The 18,777-nt window shown below is 45.7% G+C and overlaps 1 protein-coding gene across 2 annotated transcripts in view; it reads left to right on the top strand.

Moving 5' to 3' along the window:
* NBAS (NBAS subunit of NRZ tethering complex) overlaps positions 1-16,253 on the top strand; it is a 221,377-nt gene extending 205,124 nt beyond the window's left edge. For both annotated transcript variants that reach the window (XM_077310978.1, XM_077310987.1), the window contains exons 51-52: positions 4,646-4,774; positions 15,437-16,253. In XM_077310978.1, the coding sequence (XP_077167093.1) occupies positions 4,646-4,774; positions 15,437-15,712 (405 nt within the window). In that variant the 3' untranslated portion in view covers positions 15,713-16,253. The remainder of the gene's footprint in view (positions 1-4,645; positions 4,775-15,436) is intronic.
* The last annotated feature ends 2,524 nt before the right edge of the window (positions 16,254-18,777 follow it).

Below are 18,777 nucleotides of genomic sequence, written 5' to 3'. Positions count from 1 at the left end.
TCGACTTCCCCCAAAATAACTGCCTTCAGGCTGCTTATCAACGAAACCACGTTTGCTGCCCTGCAGTTAAAAATCATGGAACGGGACACTGATCTTGATGGTGGCAGATGTTTCAAGCCAAGCAGCTTGGATGGTTCTTGCAGTAGTGCATTCAGGGATGCTATTGCGAACCTCTAATCCCAGCATGGGGATGATCCCGGTATTCTAACGTTATTCTAACGGGACAGCTCGACCCATGTTCATGTGAAGCTGCTGTCTATGCAGTCTAAAAACTCTTAAGGTAGTGGTTCCCCAAGCACTCAAGCAAGGTAGCGGTTCCCCAATCACTCAACCCAGACCTGCTCCATAAGACAATTATAACTGCAGATGCCAGTGCTCATACGTGTGTCCTTCTTCTGCCCATGAAGCATAGGGCCTGCTCCTGAGCAATGAATCACCCAAAATGGATCAGGGTTGTTTTCGCATTTGAACATGCACCAGGGTAATTTTTGGAGCTTCTTTATTATTTATTTGGGCCATTCAGCCCAGCTGGTTCAATACTCCCAGCGGCCAGCGGTTTTCCAAGGCCTGGGGCAAAGGCTGCTTCCATTCCTTCCTCATAACTTCCCTTTTCCTTGGTGTATCAGGAGTTGAACCTGGGTATTTCCACTCATGAAGTGTTTGATCTCCTATTGTGTTAAGACCCTCGCCTTCCTTCTGCAGTATAGAAGAAATGTACACACTAATAACATATTTGAAGTGAGATATCAGAAGCTTGATATTTTTAGATTCAAATGGGTGGCCGTGCCGGTCTGAAGGAGCACAATAAAATCAGAGTCCAGTAGCACCTTTAAGACCAACAAAGATTGATTCAGGGCGTGAGCTTGCACTCGAAAGCTCACGCCCTAAATAAATCTTTGTTGGTCTTAAGGGTGCTACTGGACTCTGATTGTATTTTATATTTTTAATTTGCTATGTATGTTAATTAGAGTCCATCTTTCTTAAAGTTAGCCATGGTATTAAAGTTGAACCTCCCCATTTTTCCTAAATGTGTAATTCCATAAGAAAGAAGTCACTTAATTATTCCAGTCCTGTAGAGTTCAAGAGACAAGGTACATTTAATTGATAACTGCAGCTGTTGAATGGGTGGAGCCATTGAGCAACTTGCAATTGGGAATGTTCATAGTTCTGGACAGGGGCAGAAATATTTGTTCTTTTGTCTAACGCTTGCTACTTTAATAGCTCAGCAGAATTTTCTCAGATCCATAATCAAAATGGATTACACAATGTAGAGCAAAGCATTATGAGGCATCTAATAAATCCCATAATATTTGCATGGATAAATTTTTGTGACGCATTCTGGCTGATCCTATTTCTCTGCCTGGCCTAGCTGGTGGGGAGAGGGGGAATTTGGTTGTACAAATAATCTCAAGCTTATTTATTACTTGATTATCAGTGACCTAAAACTGACCTCCTGCCCACTCAAAAAAAAAAAAGCCTGATAGTGGGATTAAAATAATTGTTTTATTATCCTAACAGTGGAAAGCTTAAACTTTTAAAATCCCTCAGTATTTTTAATGATTTATTTCTGGTAAACCATAACAAAAACAAACCCCGGAGAGCAGGGAATTAACTCCCCGCCTTGGGCATTTCTGCACATTTTCAAGGTACAGTTTAGTTCACAGTGTACAGCACGGTTTATTGCTATGGCACAGCGTTTAGATAAATAAATAAATGCTGAAGGTTGTTAAAATGCATGGCATGGGATGTGACAGCAGTTTTATAGCACCCGTAACATTTTATGCCTGCAAACCTATCAAAACCTTAAGTGAACAAGCCACATCGTTGGGGGCTTGACAGAAGAGCTGTAAAACTTCCTTCAAAAGGAACCCAAACAACATTCTTTGGGTTGGTGGCGGGACAGATTTGTAAGCGGAGCACACAGGGAAATATACCTGGAGATGATTCAGATGTCTCACTTGTCAGGCTCGTGTAGATGTAATGATGGTTGCCTGTTAGCTGCACTCACAAATCAGGACTCAGCCTCGAAACACTACACCCAGCTTGGTGTAGTGGTTAGGAGTGTGAACTTCAAATCTGGCAAGCCGGGTTCGATTCCGCACTCCCCCACATGCAGTCAGCTGGGTGACCTTGGGCTCGCCACGGCACTGATAAAACTGTTCTGACCGGGCAGTAATATGAGGGCTCTCTCAGCCTCACCCACCTCACAGGGTGTCTGTTGTGGGGAGAGGAAAGGGAAGGCGACTGCAAGCCGCTTTGAGCCTCCTTCGGGGAGGCTCCTCCTCCTCCTCCCTCCATCTTATTTAGGCAGCTGGTAGTGCCATTTACTGCAATAAGAGCCACTCACAATGTGCGATGATCCTGAGTTTGATCGACCTCTCTGTAGCCATTTTACAGACCCCAAACTCCAGAGCATCCCACCTTCACTGGTGTTTAATTTCCTATGTTTAATCCTGCCTCTGACATACACAGAACCTATACGTGGATTTTGGTTCCCTTCTGCGTGCTCCTGAAAGGCCCCGTTTCAAAGTGATGAGACAGAGAAGAGGCTTGCTCAGTTTTGATGTATGATGTTAGCTGATTTGGATGTATTTATGATCGAAAGACAGCCTATAAATCAACTACACAAAGAAGGTGGGGCTTAGGAGTTTTTAAAGAAAATTGGACTATTATCGTACACATAAACATGCTCTCACTCACTCCCCACCCTCTCTTGGTGGTGGTATAAGTGCAAGGAATGTGGCCAGGGTCATCTTAGAGTGAACTTCTAGTGTGCTGCTATGATGCTGTTTTGCCCTGTTTCTTCACGGTTAAATACCCTTTATTTATTTAAGAGACTTGAATCTTCATGGTTCTGGACAGGGGCAGGAAGAAGAACAAGAATTGTGTTTTTATACCCCGCTTTTCAGAGCCTCTTTTGGCGCAGAGTGGTAAGGCAGCAGACATGCTGTCTGAAAGCTCTGCCCATGAGGCTGGGAGTTCAAACCCAGCAGCCGGCTCAAGGTTGACTCAGCCTTCCATCCTTCCGAGATAGGTAAAATGAGTACCCAGCTTGCTGGGGGGTAAACGGTAATGACTGGGGAAGGCACTGGCAAACCACCCCGTATTGAGTCTGCCATGAAAACGCTAGAGGGCGTCACCCCAAGGGTCAGACATGACCCAGTACTTGCACAGGGGATACCTTTTTACCCCGCTTTTCACAGCCCAAAGGAGTCTCAAAACGGCTGACGGTTGCCTTCCCTTCCTCTCCCCACAACAGACACCCTGTGAGGGGGGTGAGGCTGAGAGGGGTCTGAGAGGACTGCTCGATCCGAAGAGCACTATCAGGGCTGCGACAAGCCCAAGGTCACCCAGCTGGCTGCATGTGGAGGAGCGGGGAATCAAACCCAGCTTGCCAGATTATAGGCTGCAGCTCTTAACCACTATACCACGCTGTTCTTGAATCAAATGGATTGCTACTTGAATAGTTTTGCTTAGAGTACTGTGTTCAGTTTTGGGCACCCCAGTTGAAGAGGAATGTAGACAAACTGGAGCGTGTCCAGAGGAGGGCAACAAAGATGGTGAGGGGTTTGGAGACCAAGACATATGAAGAAGGGTTGGGGGAGCTTTAGGATCCTTTAGGATGCTTTGGGCTGATCCTGCGTTGAGCAGGGGGTTGCACTAGATGACCTGTATGGCCCCTTCCAACTCTATGATTCTGTGATTCCGAGCTTGGTCTGTTTAGCCTGGAGAGGAGATGACTGAGAGGGGATCTCATAACCATCTTCAAGTATTTAAAAGGGTTCCATTTGGAGGATGGAGCAGAGTTGTTCTGTCTTGCCTTGAAGGGACAGACCAGAACGAATGGGATGAAATTAATTAAAAAGAAATTCCATCTAAACATCTGTAAGAAGTTCCTGGCAGTTAGAGCGGTTTCTCAGTTGAACAGGCTTCCTCGGGAGGTGGTGGGTTCTCCATCTTTGGAAATTTTTAAACAGAGGCTGGACAGCCATCTGACGGAGAGGCTGATTCTGTGAAGGCTTAAGGGAGTGGCAGGTTAAAGTGGATGAGCGATGGGGATGTGAGTGTCCTGCATAGTGCAGGGGGTTGGACTAGATGACCCAGGAGGTACCTTCCAACTCTATGATTCTATGATTCTATGATTTTGCAGCGTTTTCTCGGGTATGTAACACAACAAAACTTGAGTCATTGTCTGAGGAAGTGTGCCTGCACACAAAAGTTTCACACCTTGTTGGTCTTAAAGGTGCCCAGGACTCAGATTTGTTGTGCTACTTCAAACCAACACTGCTACCCACCTGAATCAGCTATGTAAGTAAGTGTCCCTATCTTTTAGTGGGCACAGAGTAAGGGGGATGTTATCCTCACAAGGAGTAAGCAGTGGTTTGATTCTTTTCGGTTTAGATAACGTAACAGGTAGTCTCAGATGACCGTATCCGCAGTGTAGCAAGGATCCTTGTTTTCACTTAATTTTTTTCTCCCTTTAAACTTTTCTCACAGCCTTAAGATCCACTGGGGGCATTCTTTGTTTTTAAAGGTTCGACTCTCATTTTTCTCAGTGCAAGATAATGCTGAACTTCAGCGTGAGTTATGTTCCCGTGTTGTCCCCTGACATCTCACTACACACACTCTGTGTTCTTCTTTTCAGTGTGTAAAAGACCTCTGCTTGCAGCTGCTTAGCCAGTCCCTTCTGCTGCCATCCCTGAAGCTGCTGGTGGAAAGCAGAGATCAAGATCTTCATGCTTTGGCACTGGAGCAGATCACAGCTGCTGCTAAGGTATGAATGAACCAGCCTTCCTTGTTTCTACAGCAATTCGCACTTTTCTCTTTCTCTTGAGTCTCTTTGCTGTTATTAAGACGTCCTAAAGCACCGGTCTCTGCAGCCATGGGGGCCAGATGACTTTCTATACATGCCCAGGGCGATCTTATTTGATGCCGTTCGTTATTTATTAAAATAGCAAAGGCTACCCTGCTGTATTTGTGCTTTGGTGTGATCGCTGGTCTCGTAAAAGAAAAGGAGCAGGGCCTTAAGGAAGCCTGTGTAGAGAGACCAACAACAGAAAGATCATAACCAGAGCTGTGGATAATACAACACAGAGACAGGTAGATTCATTCATCTCCTTCACCGGTTATGACTTCCCCAGCCAAGAAGTGTGCAGCCACTGCTGGCTTATGTATTTATTAAAATGTTCCTGTCACATTTCTTGGCTCAAGGCAGTTTCCCTTCCTTATCTTTGGCAGAAAGTTGGCGCTTTCTGGGCACTGCCACAGTGGACAGCCGCAGAAGGCAGTCTGGCCTTGAGAGACCCTTTAGAGAAGAAGCGCTGAACGGTCTCCACCTTCCTCACAGCCAGAAACTAGAAACTTTCATTTGCTCCTTCTCACTGCTTTCAGCTCCGCAGCTCGGAAATTCAGTAAAACGCTCGTTGGTGTAAAACGTTTGTTTTTGCACAAAACTTCTGTTGTTGTTGTTGTTATTTAGAAAAAAACAAAACCCCAAGCTCATTCCCTATCTTACATTAAGCAGGAGAATCATAACCGGCATCTGGAAAGCAAAATCAGAGCCTATTGATTCCTGATACAGAGCCTAGCACATCTCGGTAATGCGGTTGCAGGAGGCAAATGCAAGCACCGGCTTGCTGATCCAATGTATTATTTAGCCATTTGTTGTATGATGCTGACAGCTTTATGGATGTTTACATTTAAGAGGATGCTGCTGGGAAGTGCTGAGATGAGGGATTCTACAGCTCCTGCCCGCCATAAAAGGGGTTGGCTTCTTCTGTTAGGCTTTATTTTCCAAACTGGCCCAGACGTCACGTTCCTGCATAACCTTCTGCAAGCTGCCAGCTCCATTCCCCCCTCCCATCCGAAATAACTAGTCCTCCTCAGACAATGACTGTTGTGTATGAATAATTGAAATACCTCCAGCATTGCCTGTTAAGAGTGGTTTGTCTCTTTGTAATGCCTGCTTTTAAGCTCTGCTTATCCTGAGGAAGAGACGAAGCCGTTTCTTTTTTCATTAGTTGGTGGAGGGTTTTTTTTTTTTTTAAGCTTCGGTGGTGTCAATAGGCAGAGTTTATCACGGACGGCATTTCTTTCGGTGATGTCCAGATTACTTTCTTAATAATGCGAGCCAACCGTTGTTGAGTAGGCTGGGTCTCGTTGACGTCAGATCAAGATTTCTGCTGGCCAGAAAAAGGGGGCTGTAAGAAGTCATGGGTTGTAGATGTGTTGATATTGACTAAACAGGGATTTTTTAAAATCATCTTTGGATAATGTTGTTTATATGGGCATTGTTCTTTTTCTGATCATGAAATGTGCTATATTAAAGCATATTCTGAACGTGCTACAAAATGCTAACTGAACATTTGCTTTTTTGTTGTGGTTTTTTTGTTTGTTTGTTTTTTTAACGGTGGAGCTTGTGTAGGCGCAGGTCAATGTATAGTGAGGGGTTTGGAGACCAAGTCGTATGAGGAAAGGTTGTGGGAGCTTGGTCTGTTTAGCCTGGAGAGGAGACAGCTGAGAGGGGATCTGATAACCATCTTCAAGTATTTAAAAGGCTGCCCTGTAGAGGATGGAGCAGAGTTGTTCTCTCTTGCCCCGGAGGGACAGACCAGAACCAATGGGATGAAATTAATTCAAGATAAATTCTGTCTAAATAAGTTCCTGACAGTTAGAGTGGTTTCTCAGTGGAACAGGCTTCCTCGGGAGGTGGTGGGTTCTCCATCTTTGGAAATCTTTAAACAGAGGCTGGATAGCCATCTGACGGAGAGGCTGATTCTGTGAAGGCTTGAGGGGGTGGCAGGTTACAGTGGATGAGCGATAGGGTTGTGAGTGTCCTGAATAATGCAGGGGATTGGACTAGATAACCCAGGAGGTCCCTTCCAACTCTATGATTCTATGGTTGTATTGTGTTGGAACAGTTCTGAGTTTTGCTTTCGTTTTCAGTCCTTGCTATTTAAGGGTGCAGCCTGTGTTTTGTTCTGTTCTTTCATTACCAAAGAGGGTGTAGCTTCCCTGCCGACTCTGCTAATCAAGTGATGTGATGACGTCCCATCTCCAGATCTAGAAATTAGGGATTTAAATGTCATACTCTACAAACTTCTACGAAAAAACAACTCATTTTTTTAATATAATTGAGGCTTTGGGGACCACTTAGTCTATAAGTCCTCAGTGAGGTTAAAGCCTGGGATCATGGTGCCAGCTGGGATTCACTTGGCCTGTTATCAGGGGAACGTAGGCTTGAAGGAACTTCACAGCAGGCTTGCTGACCACAACTAAGAAGCAGGTTTATCTTGTGTGGGGTGTCTTGTGTATTATGGCTTCCATATCTTACTTCAGTGTCCTCTTCTCTGAAGGGGCATGTCACCAGCTTCAGGGTTACTCAAAGCCTGACTGATATTTCAGGGGTTCCTCCATGGTCCAAAGGTTGAAAAAGCATGCCACAAATTGTTACTTGTCAACTCAAATGGGAAGAGTATCCCTTACTACAACATTCCAGGGCTATCAACTTAATTTCCTCAGCAGTACAAAATGTGTCAAACTGATCAGTTGTCTAAATTCTCATCTAAAATGGCTTTTCTTGAGATCTGTTCAACCCAGGTTTGAACGTCACCTCTGACATAGATGCTTGCTGGGTGAGCTTGGGCCAGGCACTCACACTGAGCCTAATGTACTTCACAACATTTTTGCGAGGAGAAAATGAAGGAGAGGAGAATGGTGTGGGTCCCCACTGGGGAGAAAAGAGAGGTAAAAACGAAGCACATAGAATAAAGGAAAAAAATAAATTATAGAAATTAGAGGCCTCATTCCCTTAGGCCAGGGGTAGTCAAACTGCGGCCCTCCAGATGTCCATGGACTACAATTCGCTGGCAGGGGCTCCTGGGAATTGTAGTCCATGGACATCTGGAGGGCCGCAGTTTGACTACCCCTGCCTTAGGCCTTCAGATTGCCTCAACTCTTCAGGTACACAACGCATAGTATTTGTCTGCCTCAGAATAGTTCAGGTATCAACCTGTGCCCACCCCATAAGCACACACCTCTTAATACATTGCCGGTCATTTTCAGTTCTTGGGTCATGGCCAACGCATCAGCAGTGTTCTTTTTGTGATGCTGGCAAAAAGCTTTACTGTGCTGAGACTTAAGCATTTAGTAGCCCCGTAAATCAGCATTCAGACTATAGATATACAACCAAGTTCAAGTTTTACTCATGGGGACAAAAAAGAAAGAGACATGGGCATGTTGGTGGAGGAGAGAGGGGGTCCTCTTCTATCCTGCAGACACAGCTCTCTGTTCAGGCAGGAAAGGAGCCAGTGAGCAACACGAAATTCCTTTAGGCATAGCCCCAGAGCACATGAGAGGGGATTGGGAGGGTGGCTGATTTGTGCCTCGACTTTTCTTAAATTAAAGACATTACCACTTACAGCCATGCCTCTTTCATGCCCCCTCTATAAAGTGCTGTACTTATGCAAGGCATGTGAAAGGAAAATAAAATTTTAAAACACCACTTTCCTCTAACGCTACCATAAAAAAATTACTGCTGGCAATTGGCCAGTTCACATATTATTTTATATTCACAGTCAAAGTATAGAGGTTTCCGTGTGGCACCATTGGTTTGATGGGAAAATAAACATTATAAACATAAAATATTGGAAAACGAGGTTTGGGAAAATGCAGTTGAGTAAATTCATGGCTTTTACCATACTGATCTCGCGTTAATCAGGTGAAATAAGTTGCATTGTCCTCCAACTTGTTTTCTCTCCTCTTCCTTGCGTTAATTATGCTTCCTGAACAATTGGCTTTATTCTTTTACTAGAGGCAAAGCCTGGGGCACCCAGCAATTCACTGGGTGCTAGGATGCACACCTGGATTGTGGCCTTTGTGGGTGCTGGCCACATGACAAAAGCATAACTCATGGTTTTGAAATCCTCCCCCCACTGCTTCCCACTCGATCTTAAGATTCAGTGTGGTGTAGTGCTTAAAGAGTGGTGGACTCTAATCTCAAGAGCTGGATCTGATGTCTCCTCCATGTGCAGCCAGCTGAGTTGTCAACCTCCAGGGGAGCCAAGAAAAATAATAATTGGCTGTGCAATAAACTCTATTTTGAATAAATAGACTTGATCGCACAGCCAATTATCAATTTGTTTCCTGCCTTCTACTTTGTGAGCTTCATGGGAAGGCCTGGAGATGTTCAGGAATTACAACTGGTCTCCAGGCAGCAGTCCCCATGGAGAAAACAGGTGAATTTGAGTGTGCCTCCTTCCTGGATGCAGAGAGGGCAGGGAAAAGCACTCGGACAGCAGTTGCTAATCTCTGGCCTGGTGTAAGTCATGCTGATGAACTGGGAGCATTTAAATTCTACTTCCCCTCACTCCACTCTCATATGTTCCTGCAAAGTCCTTGGCTTAACTTCCTAGACCTCATTCCAAATTGAATGAAAGCCCAGTCACAACACAATTTTATACTTGCTCACATTTGTTCATTTTCATATGGGATTGGAAATTAAGGTGACCTTACTGGTGGGTGGCTGTATCACTTGTGATCATGGAGTACGCTGATAGAGGTTTTGGATTGCATCCCATAGCTCCATCCCACTAGTAGAGGTAGCGATGGAATCTGTTTTAATGTTGTGTTTGCAGATTTTAATTGTCATCTGGCTTATTCCAAGGGTATACTTTTAAAATAACATGATCGCCTACCTCGAGTCCTTGCAAGGAGAAAGAAGGGCCAAAGTTGATTCAAATAAATACATTCCTCCAGTAGAAGGTTTCCATTTATTGCAAGATGTTCTTCATGGGATCTTATATTGTGAGGAAGCTCCTTCTGCCTGAATTAAACACCTTGAATCACAGAGCAGGGCTGCAGGAGCCAACCCTGCCAGTTGTCTGGGTTCTGACACTGGCCAATGATAACCTGCTATCAGGTACTTTGAAACAGGGCACCCAGCGTGGTCGGTCTTTAAAGGTAAAGGTATCCCCTGTGCAAGCACCGAGTCATGTCTGACCCTTGGGGTGACGCCCTCTAGTGTTTTCATGGCAGACTCAATACGGGGTGGTTTGCCATTCCCTTCCCCAGTCATTACCGTTTTACCCCCCAGCAAGCTGGGTACTCATTTTACCGACCTCGGAAGGATGGAAGGCTGAGTCAACCTTGACCCGGCTGCTGGGATCGAACTTCCAGCCTCATGGGCAGAGCTTCAGACTGCATGGTGGCTGTATCACCACCCTGCTCTAATCGGTCTTTAGGCTTCCTTTAAACATTACCCCCCATGTCCTGTATTGCTTAGATTGTGAGGTCTCCAAGGACAGGAGTCCATTCTTATTTGTGTCCAGTTGTGGTTAGCTACACAGGCCAGGTTTGCTAGGGCAGTCTATAGTTCTAAAAGAAATAACTTTTCACTGTTGAGTCATCATGTGTCTTTGAACCATTTCTGACAACCAGGGAAGGAACTGAGGCACTTTGGCTGGCTTGTCACATTAATAATTCTTCCTGCTGTGACAGCCATCAGATTACAGAATGTGACCACATTCTGAGAAGCACAGATAACTTCTTCTTATTTTTTTAAGAGACATAAACTTCCCAGGAGGACAGTCATTCAGTCTTATCAAACATAGCTGTATAATTGCTGTTTAATCTGCTGAAGTTGCTCTTACAAAACACAGTATATATAACACAGTGTGGGCTTGCTTTTATGCTTATTTTAGTCGTCTGTTCATTAGCTTTATCTGGAGCATGAAAGCACGGAGTGTTTCGCGCTATTTAAACAACGTGGTATTCTACAGGAGCGCCTTGCCAATTTGGCTGATGTTATATGAAGTGCTCGAGGGGTGTGTCTCATCACATGTCACGCTTGTTTTTGATTTATCACCTCGGCAAGTTCAGCGTAAATTCTTGTGCTTTGACAGTCCACACAAATCACTTAAGCTTGGAATACTTGTCTGGTCAAAGCCAATGTTAGTGCTATAAGTAGACCATTGGTGAGCCAGTATTGATATTTACATTTGCAGCCTAACTTGCTTGCAGATTGGCATGTTTGGACCATCATCCATCTCAACCATGTTGGGTTGGACTAGTGGTTCTCAACCTGGGGGTCGGGACCCCTTTGGGGGTCGAATGACCCTTTCACAGGGGTCGCGGCAGGGCAAGCAGCTTGGCCATGGGGGCGCTGCCACTGTTGCCACTCCTCCTGCAGGCGCCCATGCTCGGCCGCCAGCCATTCCAGCAGCACCTCCAGCACAGCGCAGTCTCCCGCCATGCGCTCCACGTGGTGGTACAGCTCGGCAGGACAAGAGGCAGAACTGCACAGAGGAACCCCCCAAAAAGAAACAATTTATATACAATCATGACCAATAAATCTTCATGCCATTGGTCACTTTCAGTTTAATTTCTGTGAAAGAACACCTGCATAATTTTATGGTTGGGGGTCACCACAACATGAGGAACTGTATTAAAGGGTCACGGCATTAGGAAGGTTGAGAACCATTGGGTTAGAGGTAGTGACTAATTCGTTGCCACCCAATGAGCTTCATGGCCCAACTGAGATTTGAAGCTGGGATCTCCTGGTTGTAGGTGGACAGTGTTCACTACAAGGCCACCCTGCTGGGTCTCAGTCATAAACACTATATTTTGTGACCTGACTGGTGAATCCTGTATTCATATTATGAATACTGCCACTGCCATGCCAAATGGTAACCTTGAGCGGGTTTGGCAAGAGCCTGCACTTGGAACAGTGGCTTGCTGACAAAGGAACAGGGCCAGCAGAGGGGAGGGGAGGGGAGAGGAGAGGAGAGGAGAGGAGAGGAGAGGAGAGGAGAGGAGAGGAGAGGAGAGGAGAGGAGAGGAGAGGAGAGGAGAGGAGAGGAGAGGAGAGGAGAGGAGAGGAGAGGAGAGGAGAGGAGAGGAGAGGAGAGGAGGCTGTGACAGAACCCAGAAGAAGGGAGGGGGAAAATAAATGAATGCCAGGCTCATTTGTTTCTAAGCACATCCTGGCCCATAATGGGTTAACGCCAGGCAGAGTCTGTACTGAGAGGCTAAGAAGAAGCAAGAAAAGTGAAAGGCTGGTCAGAGGGGAGTCAGTCTGAAAGGAGACTGAGGCGAGGGAGTCTAGCAGGAGACACTCAAGCTGGAAGACCGAGACAAAAATCTGTATTCAGAGGAGATTCAGCCCTAGACAACAAATAAGGGGCAGGCTGAAAAGGAGTTTGGGGGAAAGACGTGCAAGCTCTGGTGCTCCATGGGGGGAAGAGTCTTCTGGGGAAAGCAGCCTTCCCAGCCTGAGAGCGCTGAGGGGCTGAATCCAGGGAAGCTCTGAAAGGGAGTGTGGAATTTAAGAACTGGGGGGATTGGGACTAAGAAAACAGAGGTGTGTTAGTCAGAGGACTACTTTGTGGCCTGAGGGAAATGGTATTCACCTGAGGGTTTTGCTTCCAGGCTGTGAGGATTTCCCAGGGGAAACAGTACAACTCTGTAACAAAGTCTACTTCAGGATAATCCACAGAAACTTTGTTCATCTAAGAACATCTATCTTCTATTTAATAAAGTTCAAGAGGTTTTTTTGTTGTTAAAAAAGTCAAAGTTGTGTGGCTTAGATCCTTGCCCCTTTCATAATATTTGGGTCCGAGAAAAGGACGTCGTCTCACCGGTGCATGGATTGGTGGGCCACTGGGCTGTCTTGGGTGTGCGGTTGTTGAGGGGAAAGATGTCCCTGCCTCAGAAGGGAGAGGAGGAGCAAAAGGGAAAGAAGGGTGTCACTGTGGCCATTGCACACCTGAACAGCTGTGGAGCTGGGAGGGAGGGTCAGGAAAGGTCGAGGATGGTGATCCCCCTTCTCACCTAAATCTGTTCTCAGCCCATGAAGGAAAAGGTGTTGCAGGATAACGAAAAGTGGAGGTTTCTGAAACAGCCTCTCTGTCAGTCCTATCTCTAAGTACCACTGCTCCTGTGGGAAATACAGGAGAGATGAGAGCTAGCGGGGGGATCCAGGAGAGCCAGGTTCAGACGCCCACTCCCTCTGAGCCAGGAACCGGTCTGTTGCCTGGGTCATCTGGGGATCAGTCATCCTGGATAACCTCACAGGGTTGTTTTAGGAAGTGGGGATGGAGCAGTGGAGGGGGAAGTCCAGTGTGCCTCCTTGAGAGCCTCAGAGATAGGACAGGGAAGAAGAGGAATCAAAGAGCAACAGATGGAATGCAGCCATGCTCAGCTACTGAAGCTGTGCGTGTGTGTGTGTGGGGGGGGGGAGGTTGAAAAATAAGATAAAGTGCTTGCAAGGAAGATCTCGTCTCCTAAAAGTGCTATATACACAAAAAAAATAACGAATTTGTATGGAAATGTAAGCTAACCGTCCTTCCATGGTCTCCCTTAGAAGAAACCTAGTCTTGCGTATGATTAGATATATTTATTGGTGCTTTTGTGGATTCCCCAGTAAATCAATTGCTTTCACTGCTAGAAATCAATTGCTTTTGTTTGTATTTTGAATTAAAAGCAGTATTGTTAACTAGGGGCAAGCTCATTGCATTCAGGAATACAATGGGTTCTAGATTGGGGGGGAATGGAAGAACTCTGCAGACGGCCTCCCCCTCCCCACAGGACCCAGAAAGGCTGCAGGCAGCTGTTATGGAACTCACTGGCAGGGGCAGCTCTCACCCAGCAGGGATCTGCAGCCTCCGAGCCTCAGAGGAATGTGGAAGGAGGAGGGGGTGGTCAGGGGTGGGGGATGGAAGGCGATTGGCTGGCTGCTGGACAGACAGGCTAGCTGATTGGAGGAGGAGGCACTCGGGTGGGACAGCTGCCCTGAGTGGGTGTTAAACACTGAGTGGCACTTAAGCCATGAGACACACTCCTCCTCCAAGGCCTTACCAGAAATATTAAGTGGAACAGATTGGTTTTGCCTGTGTTATTTATAAGTGACAATACCTATTTAAAAGTGTTGTCAATGGCGTTTCATCAGACTGGAGGGAGGTGAGTAGCAGGGTATCTCAGGGCTCGGTGCTCGGTCCTGTACCTTTTAATATATTTATTAATGATCTAGATGTGGGGGTGGAGGGACTACTCATCAAGTTTGCAGATGACACCAAATTGTGAGGACTGGCAAATACTCCAGAAGATAGAACACAATGGAAAAATGGGCAAATGAGAACAAGATGCAATTTAATAAAGATAAGTGTAAAGTTCTGCATCTGGGTCAGAAAAATGAAAAGCATGCCTACTGGATGGGGGATACGCTTCTAGGTAACACTGTGTGTGAACGAGACCTTGGGGTACTTGTGGATTGTAACTAAACATGAGCAAGCAGTGTGATGCAGCGGTAAGAAAGGTAAATGCCATTTTGGGCTGTATCAACAGGGGCATCACATCAAAATCAGAAGGTGTCATAGTCCCATTGTATACGGCACTGGTCAGACCACACCTGGAGTACTGTGTGCAGTTCTGGAGGCCTCACTTCAAGAAGGACGTCGATAAAATTGAAAGGGTACAGTGGAGATTGACGAGTATGATCTGGGGCCAAGGGTCCAAGCCCTATGAAGATAGGTTGAGGGACTTGGGAATGTTCAGCCTGGAGAAAAGGAGGTTGAGAGGGGACACGATAGCCCTCTTTAAGTATTTGAAAGGTTGTCACTTGGAGGAGGGCAGGATGCTGTTTCCGTTGGGTGCAGAGGAGAGGACACGCAGCAATGGGTTTAAACTACAAGTACAACGATATAGGCTAGATATTAGAAATTTCACAGTCAGAGTAGTTCAGCAGTGGAATAGGCTGCCTAAGGAGGTGCTGAGCTCCCCCTCACTGGCAGTCTTCAAGCAAAGGTTGGATACACACTTTTCTTGGATGCTTTAGGGCTGATCCTGCGTTGAGCAGGGGGTTGGACTAGATGGCCTGTATGGCCCCTTCCAGGTCTATGATTCTAGGATTCTGTGATTCTGTAAAGTTTCTCTCTCCAGTACCTGGCATTACATTTTATGGCAGACGTGGGCTGGCCCAATGAAGTAATATTTATGCCGGATCTGGCCCTCATAACTAATGAGTTCAGCACCTCTGGTTAAGTAGAAAGTGGAGCAAAGTTGGTTCTCCCCTACAGTTCAGCAATAGGAGCCACTTGGCTGCCACATACACAGTGTTCTTGCCACAACAACCAGAATAGACTACCCGAGTTTGGAATGTGCTTATTCTGGAGCAAAGCTCGCTAATATATTGAACCCATTGATTTCTCAACAGAGGGCAGAAAATGGTATAAGAGATACTTGAACCTTTTTAGAATCAATTGCTGTACATGGCATTGCAACAACTCATTTGTATGAAACACAGCAAATACTAACTTCTCCCCCTCCCCTTCTTCCTGTCTTAAGCCCAAGAGAACACCCACTCAACCCTACTTCAAAACTAAAATTAGATTGAGCAATTCTGGTAATACTCAGTGCATCATTTTGTTGTCATTTGTTTTAGGTGGATGATTCCAATTGTGATTCTGAACTCCTTTCCTTGCTCTTGGATGAGAAGTTGGTAGTGAACTGCGTCTCCACCGTCTTCTACTCTCACCTGGTTCACCACTTGCTGGCCACGCAAGAGGCCAGGCGCTGGGATGTCGAAGAAATCGCAAAACAACTGCAAGAAGCCGGCTGCAAAGCAGAAGCAGGATCCCTCTTGATGGCCTACAAAGGGACACATCCTGCACTCCAAACCTTTGGCACGGCTCTGAGTGCAATTAAGCACTGGATCTAAATGGCAAACCGTTTCAGATTGCATTTACTGAAGTGCATGTCAGAGCCATGCGCTGCTCATCTTGGCCCCCTTTGTGTTAGAAATCAGCCTTAAAAGATATTGTTGAAGCCAATGGATGGAATTTATCTACACTGCATAAGTTGTTGACATGGGCATACTTAAATTACTTCCTTGTAGCATTTCCAGGCCAATCTGTAACTCTTGTTTATACGTACAAGAAAAAGTCCATGTTCAAAGGGTGCAATGCCATTGCCGTAATATATGAATGATATTCGTGTAGAGCAACGCTTGGCAGAATTATTAAGCCATGATTAGACTTTCAGCTCATGTAAAGCAATGTCTGGCAGAACTGTGAGTCAGGATGCACACTTTCAGCTCAGGATAAAAGGATAACTAAAAGGAGGCAAATAGAACTGACCGTCCCACTCCGACAGAAGTCTCCCTTAGGGAATCTGTCCGTTCTTGTGGTACGCTGTTTTGAACTTAATTTATAACTGCAGTACTTTGCATTAATGAATTAAAGCTTTTCTTTTCAGTTGGCTCGGATGCACATTCTTGTGTGGCTTATTCTCCTCAAAACAGAGAGAGCGAGTTCAGATATCATGAGAAACTGCAGTTTAATTAAACGAACCGGTGTGTACTCAAATATTTCCAGACTCTATAGAGTAGGGCTTTTCTGCTTCTACTGATCCTGGTGAAATTTGTTCCTGGGGATGAAATGGAAAGAAAAGCCCGGTCCAAAAACCAAACTTCAAAAGGTACATCTTTAACTGGTTCAGGAAGCTAAATAAATCCTGTACCAGGTATATGGATAAGGGAGAGGCATGCTACATCTGGGGTGGCACAGCTGAAGAGGCCCTGGTTCTTTTAACAACATCTTCACCGCTTCAAAAGGATGGAGGTGTAAAAGGACCTCTGAGGGGTGATCTCAGCTGACAGACAGGTATATATAGGGCCCTGATGCTGAGTTGTTTAGGGCTGCAAGGGCACTGTATAGCAGGGGTAGTCAACCTGTGGTCCTCCAGATGTTCATGGACTACAATTCATTTGCTGGCAGGGGCTCATGGGAATTGTAGTCCATGAACATCTGGAGGACCACAGATTGACTACCCCTGCTGTATAGCATTTGGATGCAAACACATGTAAATATAGTAAATTTCAGATAGGGTCTAAAGTGGCATATAGATGTGATATAATAGCCGACAAGTGTAGGAGGCCTATCAGAGTATCCATCTGGTGTTGGAAAGCCATCCATTATTAAGTATTAGGTGTGAGATTCAGTGACTCTGCTGCCACCTTTGTTGGAACATTGGAAACTGAGATAGCTTTTGCCGGGATAGCAACCAGGGTCAACGCCTGGGACAAGAGTCTATCCGCATGTAGCATGAAGTGTTTTTTGTTGCATCGCATAACATTGTGACAGGGATCCCAAGCAATGGGGGAAAGGGCCAACTCATCTATGCATTCTCATTGTGTGCCTTTATAGAACTCGTACATCACCATTTGCTCTAACCGATTCCAAAGACAGTACAACAATGTTCTATCGTAAAGGCCTGTCGGCTGCACAAGGCACCTTTAACAATACACAGGACGGATGCTAACAGTACAGTTTGCTGATGCTGAATTACTAACCTTATCTAGCTTAAGAGAAATTTATCACCTATCTAGAATCCTTTGGTGCCCACCAGTTACCACGTGGAAGGATGGAAGGTGTATATTCCCCAATTTGAGCTTATGCAGTTGAGAGCAGTAGCCTGTCTCAGCTCCGTGGCGCTTTTATCCCACTGCTTCAGAAGTTAAATGTTTGGCACATGCAGAAATGTGTTTATATCCAAACTTTTGGTGGCTCAGAACGATTGACAGTTTCAAATTAAAATCATGCTGAGCATAATCGAAACCCCCTTAACCCTTCTCCCCAAGAAAATGCCTGGATGTTAAAAAAAAAATAGACCATCAAATATATAATGTGAACTTTTTGTCTTCATCTGTCCTCTTGAATTAAGCCAAGTCTGGTGATTGAAGTGTCAGACCAAGATCCGGGAAACTCAGTGAATCCCTACCCTACCATGGAAGCTTGCTGGGTGACCTTGGACCTGTTACACTCAGCCTTAACCTACCTCACAGGTGTGTTGTGAGAGTAAAATGGAGGATAGGCAAATGATGTAAGTTGCTTTGCCTCTGCTTGGGAATCCTAGAGCCAGGAGGCAACATTAGAGGAAGGCCTCGGCCTCTGTGTCCTGTTTATGACCATCCAGTGGAACTGGTTGACCACTGTGTGAGACAGGATGCTGGGCTAAATGGGCCATTGGTCTGAGCCAGCAGTTCCCTTCTTAGCCAGTATGGTATAGTACTTAAGAGTGATGGCTCCTAATCTGGTGAGCTGGGTTTGATTCCCCGCTCCTCCTCCACCTGCAGCCAGCTGGGTGACCTTGGAGCTTGCCACTGCACTGATAAAGCTGTTCTGACTGAGCAACCCTGTCAAAGGTCTCTCAGCCTCACCCACCTCACAGGGTGTCTGTTGTGGAGAGAGGAAAGGAAAGGCGATTGTAAGCTGCTTAGAGACTCCTTCGGGCAGTGAAAAGTAGTGTATAAAAACCAATTCTTCTTCTTAAAGGTAGAATATTAATCAAGGAAATATAGTCCAAAAAGGTTCAGCTGTAGAACTCTAGATACTTCAAGAATATTAAAATAGCTTTCAAAATGAGGCTACCTTTCCTCTCACAGGTGTGAAAACATAAACTCGTCTAGCATCACAAAATTCCAATCTATGTTGTTGTTATGTGCGAAGTCGTGTCCGACCCATCGCGACCCCATGGACAATGATCCTCCAGGCCTTCCTGTCCTCTACCATTCCCCGGAGTCCATTTAAGTTTGCACCTACTGCTTCAGTGACTCCATCCATCCACCTCATTCTCTGTCGTCCCCTTCTTCTTTTGCCCTCGATCTCTCCCAGCATTAGGCTCTTCTCCAGGGAGTCCTTCCTTCTCATGAGGTGGCCAAAATATTTGAGTTTCATCTTCAGGATCTGGCCTTCTAAAGAGCAGTCAGGGCTGATCTCCTCTAGG

Source organism: Paroedura picta, chromosome 1, assembly GCF_049243985.1.
Source record: "Paroedura picta isolate Pp20150507F chromosome 1, Ppicta_v3.0, whole genome shotgun sequence".
Taxonomy (NCBI): domain Eukaryota; kingdom Metazoa; phylum Chordata; class Lepidosauria; order Squamata; family Gekkonidae; genus Paroedura; species Paroedura picta.
The sequence above is the reverse complement of the archived record's forward strand: the minus strand, read 5'-3'. Positions and strand labels throughout refer to the sequence as shown.